The 13,000-nt window shown below is 43.4% G+C and overlaps 1 protein-coding gene and 1 non-coding gene across 2 annotated transcripts in view; both read left to right on the forward strand.

Moving 5' to 3' along the window:
• The window catches only part of GCN1 (GCN1 activator of EIF2AK4), a 66,904-nt gene that overhangs the window by 2,869 nt on the left and 51,035 nt on the right, over window positions 1-13,000 (forward strand). Inside the window, exons 3-15 of the mRNA XM_060250400.1 lie at window positions 1,289-1,352; window positions 1,995-2,126; window positions 3,572-3,680; window positions 4,233-4,331; window positions 4,430-4,564; window positions 4,772-4,840; window positions 7,260-7,368; window positions 7,688-7,762; window positions 8,999-9,127; window positions 10,528-10,578; window positions 10,888-10,986; window positions 11,117-11,290; window positions 12,001-12,153. Of these exons, the coding sequence (XP_060106383.1) occupies window positions 1,289-1,352; window positions 1,995-2,126; window positions 3,572-3,680; window positions 4,233-4,331; window positions 4,430-4,564; window positions 4,772-4,840; window positions 7,260-7,368; window positions 7,688-7,762; window positions 8,999-9,127; window positions 10,528-10,578; window positions 10,888-10,986; window positions 11,117-11,290; window positions 12,001-12,153 (1,398 nt within the window). The remainder of the gene's footprint in view (window positions 1-1,288; window positions 1,353-1,994; window positions 2,127-3,571; window positions 3,681-4,232; window positions 4,332-4,429; window positions 4,565-4,771; window positions 4,841-7,259; window positions 7,369-7,687; window positions 7,763-8,998; window positions 9,128-10,527; window positions 10,579-10,887; window positions 10,987-11,116; window positions 11,291-12,000; window positions 12,154-13,000) is intronic.
• Window positions 8,151-8,217, forward strand: TRNAM-CAU (transfer RNA methionine (anticodon CAU)). The gene has a single exon. It is a non-coding gene; the product is annotated as a tRNA-Met (tRNA).

Raw genomic sequence — 13,000 nt, forward strand, 5'->3', positions numbered from 1 at the left:
AATCCTGCTTGAGGTGGCTTAGATCTAGTTTGGAGTGGTGGTTAAGTGCGCAGACTCTAATCTGGGAAAACCACGTTTGATTCCACACTCCTCCACAAGAACCTGCTGAGTGATCTTGGGTCAGTCAGAGTTCTTGAAAGAGCTTCTTTCTCAGGAGCAGTTCTTGAAAGAGCTCTCTCAGGTCCACTTACCTCACAGGGTGTCTGTTGTGGGGAAGGGAAAGGAGATTGTAAGCCACTCCGAGTGAAGGGTGGGGTATAAAGTCAGTCTCTTCCTCCTCCTTGAAATCACCAATATATATAATTGGTTTAGTGATTGGAGGCCACTGGGCCAAAACCAGACCCTTGATTGATGCATGTCAGTTGGCTGTTCCTTGCCTACATGGAGGCAAAAGAAGTGTGGAGGAAGCTGCATCAGGAATGACTGTTGGGCTCTTTCAAAAAGTCATACAAGTTGAAACATTGGGCCCGCCCCCCTCCATTTGCTTCCAGAAACCTGGGTTCTGACCAAGGGAATCAATTTAGTCTCAAGGAATGAAGTAAATTCCAGAGATTTATTTTAAGGACTGGTATTCTGGGTTTTCTGAAGTGGTGACATTTAAGGGTTTTTTGTTAATTGTTCGCTGTATCAATGAGTAGTATGTTGTTTTATATTGTCAGGGCTGGGGATGAGAAGATGTCTGACTCACACTTGTCAACAAGGTAGTATTGACTTGGGAACCCTAGCCAAGATGAAATTTCCCCCTTCCCATTTTGCCAGTAGCTCTTTGGGAGTTCATAAGAAGGCAACTGTAACTAAGAGCTAAGATGGATGCTGATAGCTGGGAGATCTTTCAACATTCTTGCTAAATCTGAGCAGGGCTGCTTGTGGACAGTACCTAGATGGGTCACCTCCTGGAAATCCCATGTACAGTGCCTTGAGCTGTATAATGGAAGAAGGACTGTGCCCACTTCTGCATCCCTGTGATAGTGACTGAAGTGTAGTTATTGGTGATACTTTGAAAAAAATTTAACAATCCGAAGGAAGAGCCTTGGCTTAGTGGCAAAGTACATGCTTTTCATGCACAAGGCTCCAGGTTCAATTTCTGACATCCTCGGTTAAAACAGAATCAAAGGTAGTGAGGCTGGGAAAGACTTCTCTGTGCTTGAGATCCTGTAGGGCTTCTGCTAGTCAGACAGTAATGGATTAGAGGGACCCATTTTCTGAATCTGTATAAGGCAATTTCATATGTTCATGTACCAGATAATACAGATTGACAAATAACTCTTGGGGATCTAATCTATTTCAGATCTGCCAGAAGGTGCAGTGAAAGGCCTCTGTAAGCTGTTCTGCCTCACTCTTCATCGATACAGGTGAGAGGTTAGGATTGCAGAGTCTGCCATCCTATCCAAACTAAGTTGCTTTGTACTTGCTGGAATTCAAGATGTTCCATAAAGAGATAGATGATCTTAGATTTTTGGGTCAGCTTGTCAGTATATATTTGTGAATGGGGAAGAGCATTGCTTTCAAGTTCTGCTTGTGAACATTCTGAAGGTTTATGGCTGGTTGCCGTGGAAGACAGACTTGATGGGCTAGACATTTGTCCATTCATACATCCTGTGCTTTTCCTTAAAGCTCACACCAGAGAGTTCTGAGATGATGATATGATTCATTGTGCTGGATCTGCCTTTCCTAGCAGTTTCCAGGTTCTCTTTGGGAGCACAGCCACATCCTTTTCAAAATATAAGTTTTAGGGACTTGTTCAAGAAATATTTGGAAAGCTGCTGCTTTCCTTGAGCAGTCTGTAAGTCTTGGTGGTATTGATGCCTTGCTCTGTGCAGCTGAGCTTCTGTAGATTAGTTGAGACCTGGGATGACTGGTAAACGTTCAGCATTGAAGTGGCAAGGAGAAAAGAGCTTTTGACCAGATGGGTGACGAAGTCCTTGGAATGGTTATTTTGTGAGCATGAGCAGCTGATGAGTTCTGCAGCCCCTCATTTCAGTTTCTCACACTAGAGATGCAGCATCCCACAGAGCCCTACAGTCTGCCCTTCAGCAACTTGCTGAAAGCCAACCAGAAGCAACCGCAAAGAACCTCCTGCAGTCCCTGCAGTCCTCGGGAATCAGCAGCAAGGCTGGAGGACCCAGGTGAGAGCTGAATGCATTGCTTGTGGCACTGGAGAGCCGTTTGCAGGAAAGTTGATGGTCACCTTCTGAGTCTTAGCTTGAAATGTAAACTTTATTTTTGTGAGAGGGCTGCTGACTTGTTTTGACAGTACTGGAAGGACAATTGCATAGTGGTAAGAATCACTCAAACTTCTTTCTCTTCCATGGTTTAGCATTGTGCGTGTCTGCCTGTTTGCCAGCACAGGTTGAATGGGGCTGCTTCTGAAAGGCTTGGAATTTAAACTCTTAGTACATCCTTAATTGAGGTCTGCTGTGCTTTTAACTGGGTTTTGCAAAGGCCCAGGATATCACCAAACCGTGGAAGATGGTCACGAGGAGAATTCTTGTGAAAAAGGAGAGCAGTTGGGGGAGTGTGCATGTGGTCCTGTAGTCTGCTCCCTAAATTGTGGCTCACAGTTATAACTGCACTGGCCTTTGTATGGAAAAAAAATGAGAGAATACTCATGACAGCAAGGTTAAAAACCAAGAGGCTACATCTAGACGTCTTAAGCTTCTGTTTGTTTGGGATGAGCACAGATGTGATGGGTTGCTGTGTTTGCACGCCCCCTCTCTGCTTGTGAAGGATCCTTACATTTGGAAGTTTTCAACTTTAAATGCATTTTGTTTTGATATCTGAGAAAACCATAGCTCAAGATGAGTAGCTTTGTTAGTCTGTCTGAAGCAGCAGAAACAAGCAAGAGTCCAGTAGCACCTTAAAGACTAACAAAATTTGTGGCAGGGTATGAGTTTTCACGAGTCACTGCTTACTTCAGTCCAGTGGCCCCATAAAGACTAACTTCAGTCCAGTAGCACCTTAAAGACTAACAATATTTATGGCAGAGTATGAATTTTCATGAGTCACTCATGACTCTCAAAAGTTCATACCCTGCCACAAATTTTGTTAGTCTTTAAGGTGCTACCAAACTCTTGCTCTTTCTACTGAGAAAACCATAGTTTAGGATTCCAGTCCAGAGATCTCTGGTGTATCTGAGAGCTGGCATTTTTAGATCAAGGCAAACTGGAATTAGATAGAAGACTTTGAAAACCCAGGAAGTCTTCAGTTATGCTCTGCACATGAAGAGACGGAGGCAGGGAGGGCATGGTCATAGTCATTAACCAGATCCATGCCCACAAACAATTCATAACTCTTCAGATGTGATGAACTGTTTGTCTAATTGCAGCAGACATGAACCTGGTTAATTCTTATGAACCTGGTTAATTCTTACGATCCTGCTCTCTTTCAGCCCTTCCCCACACATGCAGAGCACAACTGAAGACTTTTTGGTTTTCTTTGTTCAGAGGTGGACAGTTTTTAGAACCTAATAAAAGAAGCAGCAGTCTGAGAAACACGATTGGCCTCGATTTGTGGCCCCGAATAGTGTCATTGCAGTCATAGGCTCATTCCCTTCATCCTCCTTGTGTGACAGTAAGAGCAATGGATCTGCAGCTTCACTGGCCTTATCCTGGACTTGTCTGCTGGTTCGCATAGTCTTCCCCACACATGACAAGAGGCAAGGAGAAACCTGGGAGAAGCTGGTAAGGATCTTGATTTTGATATGCTCAGCTTTGGTGTAATCGGCTTTTCTTGGTTGGGGCTTTCTTCTTTGCATGCTGCTATAACTTTTGTCTGGGTTGTTGGACTTTCTCATCTTCAAGGGATTGATGCTTGGAGGCAAGGAGTGGTGGAGGAGGAAATCTGTGCAATTTAGCCCTGTATGTGTAGGCTCCATGATACAGAATGTGAAGTTCATCTAGGGTTGGGAAGAGGTGGGATTCTACCCACCTCCAGAGGGAGTCTTTATTATTAGACTGTTGTGGCTTTTGATATATCCTGCTGTATCCAACCTTCAGAACCTTTTGCACAGTGGTCTTAAAAAGGAGTATATGGTTGTACAGCTGCATACGTATACGCTAGCATACAAGACTGGTTTTCTTTTTTTTCTGTGATGAAACTCAGATCTGCTAATCAGTTCTCTAGATGGTATTCTGGCTTCCCTGATACGCCACAAGTAGCATGTCAAGGAACCAGATGTGGCTTTGAAACCATTTTGTATCACTGGCTTACACTGGCCCATTCTTTCTTAACAGGTGGAAGTCCAGTGTGTGCTGCTGTTGGAGGTACTGGGTGGCTCTCGCAAGCCTGTGGTGGATGGGGCTGTAAAGAAACTGAACAGGCTTTGGAAAGAGGTGAAGTCCAGCTTCTGAAAGTCTAGCTCACATTAATTGGATGGTTTGGGCCTGTCTTGGACTAACTTTTTTGATCTTTTACTTGGTTTTCTCCTTAGAACCCTGGGCTGGTGGATAAGTACCTCTCTGTCATTCTTGGCCTGGAAGCCAACCAGGGCTATGCAGCCATGTTGGGGCTGCTGGTGCAGTTTTGTACCAGCCAGAAAGAGCTCGGCATCATTAACAGATACAAGGTGAGTATGGAAGGTGGGCTTGGGATGTGAGAAAGTTACAGCACGTCACTAGAGGCTGAGCTTTCACTCAAGGGGAAAACCTGCAGTTGGGACCAGAGCAGAGTAGTTATGGTAAGCAATTTGAGACTCCTTATTCTCTGGCTTTTCTGCAAAGTGCATAGTGTGTGTTGTTGTAGGTACGTAACTGGAGTGTTTCTGCTTCTTCAGAGTTCCCTCCTTGATTTCTACATGAAGACCATCCTGATGAGCAAGACAAAGCCTCAGAAGCATCTACTGGTGAGAAAGAGAGAGTCACAGCTGGCAACTAAGTCCAAGAATTACTCCACAAAAAGCTCTAAACCTATCTTGTCTGAACAAGCATTGCCTAAGCAAAGTCCTGCTTGATCTGACCAAAGGCCTGTCTACTGCAGTATCCTTTTCTCCAGCAGTGACCAGCCAGATGCTTCTGCAAAGCCCATGAACATGGTTTTCTCGTTTTCTAACTCCTCTTCCCTGCTCAGCAGGTGATATTTTGAGGTCGTGGTAGATAACTCACTGAAAATGTCAAGACAGTGTGTGATTGCAAAAAAAAAAAGGCCAATGCCATGCTGGGAATTATTAGGAAGGGAATTGAAAACAAATTAGCCAGTATCATAATGCTCCTGTATAAATCGATGGTGCAGTCTCATTTGGAACATTGTGTACAATTCTGGTCACCGCACCTCAAAAAGGATATTATAGCATTGAAAAAAGTTCAGAAAGGGGCAACTAGAATGATTAAAGGTTTGGAACACTTTCCCTATGAAGAAAGGTTAAAACGCTTGGGGCGCTTGAGGGGACTGGATAAAAATATGGAGTAGACGTCCATCAGTGGCTATTAGCCAGAGCATATTGTTGGAACTGTCTGGGGCAGTGATGCTCTGTATTCTTGGTACTTGGGGGGGGGGGGCAAAGTGGAAGGTCTTCTAGCCCCATGTGAACCTCCTGATGGCACTTGGGTTTTTTTGGCCACTGTGTGACACAGAGTGTTGGACTGGATGGGCCATTGGCCTGATCCAACATGACTTCTCTTATGTTCTTAAGTATATTTAATCTCTTTAGCTGTTGTGGCTAGTAGGCGTTGATGGATTTGCCCTCCATGATTTTGTTTAAAACCACCTAAGCCAATGGCCATTACCAGTTTTTGTAGCAGCAGACTCCATAAGTTAACTATATAAAAGAAGAACTCCATCCCCCACTTCTGTCCTGATACTACTGCTGGTCATTTTCATTGGGTAATCTAAGTTCTAATGCAGCTGGAGAGTTTTTCTTTCTCCCCACTTATCTACGCAGTTTATATTGTTATAAATGTCAAGTATAATAGTCAATTTCAGACTTTTTAAAAAAATCACCTGGCTTTCCTCTAAAACATTAGTAATGGTGCTCATATATCAAATGTCATGCCACTAGTTTTTCATTAGACTTTTCTTTTATGTGTATTATATCTATTTGAATTCCCCACTAGTTTTTCATTAGACTTTTCTTTAAGTGTATTATATCTATTTGAATTCCCTGAACCTAATATGAAAATAGCTTGATGCTCTTGGTGTGTGTGGTGGTGATAGTGCAGATGTCAAATAAGTTGGAATCTAGAAACCCTCAAAGCCTGCTACAGAACTGTAGGGTTTATCAGGGGAAAACTTTTGGTCTGTTTCCCCCTGCTTTTTTTTGCAGTTAGTTGAGGCACATTAGTTGTTAAACCATCTGAGAAAAGAGAGAAGTGTGTGCGTATTATAGCACAGATTACCTGCTTCTCGCTTACACAGATTTCTAGCAGTATGCACATTAAACAGCTGAGTTCCTTGCTGTATCTGTGCTTCCAGGGGCAAAATACCATGTTTCCCCTGAACCCAAATGAAACTTCCCTACTCCAGGGTTGTTCCATGGTGATGGTTGACTGAATGTGTTCAGCTGAACTTCACCTCCAAACCAAAGGTTTATTTGGGTTCAGTACTCAAGGTGTGTGCATGTGGGGAGAAACAGCCATTGCCCATCACCTCTGTTCCCAGTTTGTGAGCTCGCACAACTATCTGGGAAGAGCCCCGTGGCGCAGAGTGGTAAAGCTGCAGTACTGCAGTCAAACTCTGCTCACAACCTGAGTTCAATCCCGGTGGAAGCTGGGTTCAGGTATCCGGCTCAAGGTTGACTCAGCCTTCCATACTTCTGAGGTCGGTAAAATGAGTACCCAGCTTGCTGGGGGGAAAGTGTAGATGACTGGGGAAGGCAACGGCAAACCACCCCGTAAAAAGTCTGCCATGAAAATGTCATGATGCGATATCACCCCAGAGTTGGAAATGACTGGTGCTTGCACAGGGGACTACCTTTACCCCTTTTTTTTTTTTAAGCTGCCTGGCTAGTCACTGTTGGCAAGAAAAGGCTGAATGAGACAAAACTTGCTTGATCTGGCAAGGCAGTTCTTTTGCAGCGGAGTGAACGCCCACTCACTGTGTGTGGAAGGGAGGGTTCCTATCTTCCCCATGCGGCCAGGCAAATTATTATTCTCCCTGCTTGACTCCATCCAATAGTCCAGTTGGCTTCTCTGTTTGTTAGGAAGGCAGACGTGATTTTTTTTCTTATCCTCCAAGGAAAAATGTTTTGTCTGGGGTTGACTGGCTCCTACTTCTTCCTATAGCTGTGTACGTTGTATTCCATATTATCAACTCTGGGTTTCTTGCAGGACAGCTGTGCTCCTCTGCTTCGATACATGTCTCATTCTGAATTTAAGGACCTCATGTTACCAGCCTTGCAAAAGTCCCTGCTGCGGAGCCCTGAGAATGCCATTGAAAGTGAGTGGCTGTGATTTCTCACAGTGGGTTCAGCTGAGTTAAGATCTGTGACCAGGGTTTTTTTTATCTCCTTGGGATTTCAGTGCTTCTGGCCACCTTGCAGATTTTATTTTTATCCTTGGTGCTTGAGTGCCTGGGCAAGAGTGAAGCCTGGTTATTCATTGGATTAGGCAGCATCTGAACTGTTGTCTGCTAGGCTGCCTTATCTGGCTACTCTGGGCATATGGGAAGTGCTCATGTTGCAGCTGACTTTGGTAGCCTCATAGGCCATGCCAGGAAACCAACAACTTTAATGCCTTTTTCTGTCCTCTTTCTTCAGCGATCTCCTGTCTGTTGGCATCTGTAACCCTTGACCTCAGCCAGTATGCTCTGGACCTAGTGAAAGGCTTGGCCAGTAAGTTATGTCGTTTGCAAATGTGGAACCCCGCAGGAAATTCCCCCCAGTTACTGCAGCACTGTTTGCACCATCCCTGCACTGCTTAGCATTGGGAGGAAGGAGGAGAATAATTTTGTTTTAACAGAAATGGAATTGTTCCTCCAAGCCTTTGATGCTCGGCACCCATTTCACACAGAAGACAGTTGCTTTGTGGAAAGATGGAACAGTTCATGTGATTGATTGAGAACAAATCTTGCCATTGAAACAAAATATACACTTGATTGCCAGTTTGCTTCTAGTCCCAGTTCATAGATGTTTCCTAAAAACCCCTAAATGGCTTACGGCAGCATATTTGAAGGCTTGCCTGCCATGAAGCTTGCTGGGTGACCATGGATTGGGGAGGGACGGTGGCTCAGTGGTAGAGCATCTGCTTCATAAGCAGAAGGTCTCAGGTTCAATCCCTGGCATCTCCAAAAAAAGGGTCCAGGCAAATAGGTGTGAAAAACCTCAGCTTGAGACCCTGGAGAGCCGCTGCCAGTCTGAGTAGACAATACTGACTTTGATGGACCAAGGGTCTGATTCAGTATAAGGCAGCTACATATATCCATATGTCATATGGATGCTTTGAGATTAGTGACGGTGTTCCCATATAGATCTGAGACTTCTACTGGAGGCATGCATGAATGTCCATCCTCTCCCTACCACCCTTGTGCATTGACATACCTGCTTTTGATCAAACTAAAATAGAACAGCAACATTTAACTGGTGCAGTTGCTTTACAGTTTTATTAATTAGTCAGAGGCCAGTGCTAATCTGTGAGGATGAATTTTAAAAGATGATGCTGTTGATTGTTTTCTTTTTGTTTTGTGTCTGTTTTTGTTCTGGCTTGTTACTTGCACTTCCTTCCAGCTAACAGTGATAACTTTTATTAAATTGTTAGTGATCTCCAGCACAGCCCCAGTATCTCATAATGGCATATATAGAAGTTTTGGTGATTCCCAACTTTAATTAAATGAATCAGGGTTTTTTTTTTTATTAAAAGGCATATGATCCATCGGTTTAAGAAACTCCTTCTTGCATTATCAGCCTTGGTTTCATCACATATATTACATCAAAATAGCAGCCTTTAATATTTTTTAGAAATCAACCAGATTGCACTTATGCTCTTGTCTTCTATTCCCCAAGCCCCCTTTCAGAAAAGTAATTTACACGCTATATATTTGTGAGATTTGCTGTTTTTGTGTTTGATTTTAGGCCAGTTGAAATCCAACAGTTCTCAGCTGATGGACGAAGCTATAGTCGCATTAAAGAATTTGGCTCGGCAGTGCAGTGACCCATCAACGGTGGAGTCACTTGGGAGGCACCTCTTTGCCATTCTGGGAGGTGAGTGGCTCTTTCCTTGGGGCAAGGATTTTAACATTCCTTCCTTGGGGAGTTAGTTATTGTTATAGTTCTTTTGACTGGCCTGCTGGTGGCTCCTGCAGCTATCTTACTTTGTAGGAGACCTCTCCTGCAAAGTACCTAATTTCTGATTTTGGGGTACCGTGGAGCTGGATTGTGTGAGTTGATCAGGTAATGGGGAGGGCTGAAAATGCAGCAGTATTTACTTTTGGGGCATATGAGCAAAACCTTCTGAAGGCGCCAACCGGCAAATGGTCCAGCAACTGCTTGTTCATGTGCAGTGGTGGCTCCCCCCTTGTAGGAAGGGTCAGCAAGCCCCCTCCCCCACTTCTGTCATTCTGCAGAATGTGCAAAACAGACATGTTCAGGAGGGCTTTTTTGTAAAGGGATTAGAACTGTAGTATATTGGAATAGCATATGGGATTGCCTCATAATAATAATAATACATTTTTATTTATACCCTGCCCTCCCTGCCGAAGCAGGCTCAGGGCGGCTTACAGGACATGGTGGGTCACACCATGATATAACAATAAATACAACATAACCATTAAAATACATTTCCTAAAACAGCGATTATATTAAAATTTAAAATTTAAATTACAGTATAAATTTAGGGATAGGTGTGCAACCAGTTGCAATGTCTTTTGTATATAACTCTTTCCCTTTAATGCATTGTTTTACACCTTTTAATACCTGCTTTCTCTATTATGGTATTTCATGCTTTAAACAGTTGTTTTGCATTGTTGTTCAGTTTTGTAATCCTAGTCCTTTTGCACTGCTAATTGGAGTTCTTTTCTGTCTGGTTGCTTTATTTTCCATAATCTGCCTTGAGTCTCAGTGAACAAGGGAGGCTATAACTGAAGTAAATGAAATAAATAAAATAATAAATTATGTTTTTGGCCCATATCATTCCTTGCAGTGACTTCTGTGTAGTCAGTTCAGGCTTTTCTGGCATTCCCCTTCCCTGCCTGGTTCATACATGCAGGGAAATGAAGTGGTAGAATGATATAGTGTATGGACTGTACTGCTTCACTTGCATTTCAAAATGCTTCTCTACATATGACCCTGCCCCCCAACCGCAAACAGAAAACAAGCAAAGCAAGGGAAAAGTGGGCAGAATTTTTCTTCCTGCTGTACTAGCTCTCTGTTTTCATGGAGTTTTTAATGTGAAGGAGCATTAAAAACTGGACTCCATTGCCTTTCCTGTGTTCATTCTTTTGTTCCATCTCATGCTTTGCACATATGAGCAGAAACTGCCCTCTCTTTAGCCACTGAATCTGTTTGAACAGTGGGCAGTTCCAGTGTGCAGGGTCAATTTTGATGGTTGTCATGTCTCTCTTCCAACTCTGAGTCTCCAATTCTCCCCTAATATTTGTTGATAGGTGCTGAAGGGAAGCTGACGGTTGTGGCACAGAAGATCAGTGTCCTCTCAGGTACGAATTCTGTGTGGGTGCTCCAGATAATCTGGTAATCCCAGCTGGTATGTCTTCTGTGAGACCAGATGTGGAACCCAGGCATTTTTTTTCATTGATGCCTTTTTGATCCTTGTGATTGCAGGGAGAGATCTTGCTAGTTGCCTTGCAGCAAATCTGACCGTTGGTCTGTCTAGTACAACGCTAGCTACTTTGATAAGCAATGGCTGTCCATAGTCTTTCTGAACTTTGCGGCCAGTATAACGTGTTACCACAAACAAGAGAAGAAACTTTAATCTAGAATTCATTTTTTTCCCTTTTTGCTTCTAGGGATTGGCAGCTGTAGCCATCATGCAGTTTCTGGGTCATCCAACCAAGCTTTAAGCACAGCTATGGCAGAACTTTTCATCCCATTCCTACAGCAGGAAGGTCAGCATCTCTTCATTTTTCTCTCTTCCTTTAAGTGCACAATTCTAAAGTGCGACTGTTGTTTGATACGATTTGTTCGTTGCATCTGGATGCAACCCAAGTCTTGTGTTGTTTTTTCCTCTCTCATCAGTCCATGAAGGTACCCTGGTTCATGCCATCTCTGTCCTTGCTCTCTGGTGTACCCGTTTCACCACTGAGGTGCCCAAGCAGCTGATTGAATGGTTCAAGAAAGCCTTCAGCCTTAAAACCTGTACTTCAGCTGTGAGACATGCCTATCTCCAGTGCATGCTGTCATCTTTCAAAGGTAAGGTTTCTCCTTGTTCGCTGAAGGTACTCATAATTCAGACATAGTTGGTTTCTCCTAACCATCTGCAAGTTATATTTTCTGATACTTATGGTACTTTGATTGCAAGTACAGATCACGCTGATTGTCAGCTGTGTTAGCTTATAATTGTTTTCTCTCAAACTACAGAAGAATTGCACACATTTTAAGGCACAGCCATGATGTGTTAGATTTCTCAAAGTCAGCCTCCCCTTTTTTTCCTGATGATGAACTGTCTCCTGTTATGGTATAAACAAACAAGACTGCATAGAGACATCATAAACAGGGTGATCTTCATTGTTTAACTAGTTTGCATACTCCTCCTCCTCAGTGTTTAATGGCTGCCAGGATGCTGTAGAACTGTAAAATGCAAAGATAATACAATGTAAAATACAAAAGATAAAAAACCTGAAGTAGTATTACCAGGATTGAGGGAGAGCAAATTCTTAGTAACTGTTATGAAGACCCTGCATCCTGCCAAGATTGTTTCTGCATACCTCTGGTTGAGCACCACTGACCTGAGAACACAGTTTGAAAACCACTGACTTTAGAGAAATCCAAATACTGTAGAGAGTCTTTCTGGGATGTTCTGCCCATTATGGTAACAATGGATCTTTTTAACATCCTGTTTCAGTGCAGTTCTGGAAAAAGGATTCCTGATGTGCTGCTTTCCTCCTCCTTATTCCCTACAGGAAATGTACTTTTTCAGGGACTAGACTTGCTGCCTTTGCTGATCCAGACCGTCGAGAAAGCAGCGGCGCAGAGCACTCAGGTTCCCCTCGTAACGGAAGGCGTTGCAGCAGCTTTGCTGATTTGCAGGCTGTCTGTGACTGACGCACAAATAGGTAATCTTTTGAGCAGATCCCTGGAGGCCTGAAATGGTTCTTCGTTTTTAAGAGTTTTCCTTTTGACTCTGAAGTTTTCTTTGTGATGTGATCGCTTAGGAAGAATAGGCAGAGATGAACTTGTGTTAAGCTGGCTGCATCATTCAGAAGCCCTTCTGTTGTAATGCAGTTGCCCTGTTTTATATGTTTCCAAGCCAATCTCAAGGTGCTGGTTTTAGCTTTTCACAAAGCCCTAAACAACATGTGCCCGCTTCCATATGATGCTCCCTGCAATTTATTTAATTATTTAATTTATATCCTGCCTTTCTCCCCAGTGGAGATCCAAAGCAGCTTGCTAGATGCTGCAGAGGAATTTCAAGGCACCATGGAGACCTGGTAACCTGGAATTTGTTGAGTCTTGCCCTAAGCCCACAATACTTTGTGCCCACCAGTTAGCCATGATGAAGAAATTGGAAAGGGGTTAAACTGCAGGATGGCCCAGGCTAACTAGATCTCAGAAGCTAAGCAGGGTTGGTCCTGGTTAGTATTTGAATGGGAGACCTATAAGGAATACCAGGGTTGCTATGCAGAGACAGGTAATAGGAAACCTCGTCTGAATGTTTCTTGCCTTGAAAACACTTTGAGGTTGTTGTGAGTCAGCTGCAGCTTGGTGGTGCTTTATACACAAGCTGCAGAAACACAAAATGATGGCGCTTTACACATACACACACACAAACTCCAGAGATACACAGTCTTTTCCATTTGAATGTTCCCTCCCCGCTCATTGGCAATAAGTAATGTAAAAAATTGTGTGGGCCTGGCCATTGAACATAGTTAATGCTTACCAAGGTTCACTCTCGCCCAAAGC

The sequence above is a fragment of the Heteronotia binoei genome, chromosome 11, assembly GCF_032191835.1.
Source record: "Heteronotia binoei isolate CCM8104 ecotype False Entrance Well chromosome 11, APGP_CSIRO_Hbin_v1, whole genome shotgun sequence".
Lineage (NCBI taxonomy): Eukaryota > Metazoa > Chordata > Lepidosauria > Squamata > Gekkonidae > Heteronotia > Heteronotia binoei.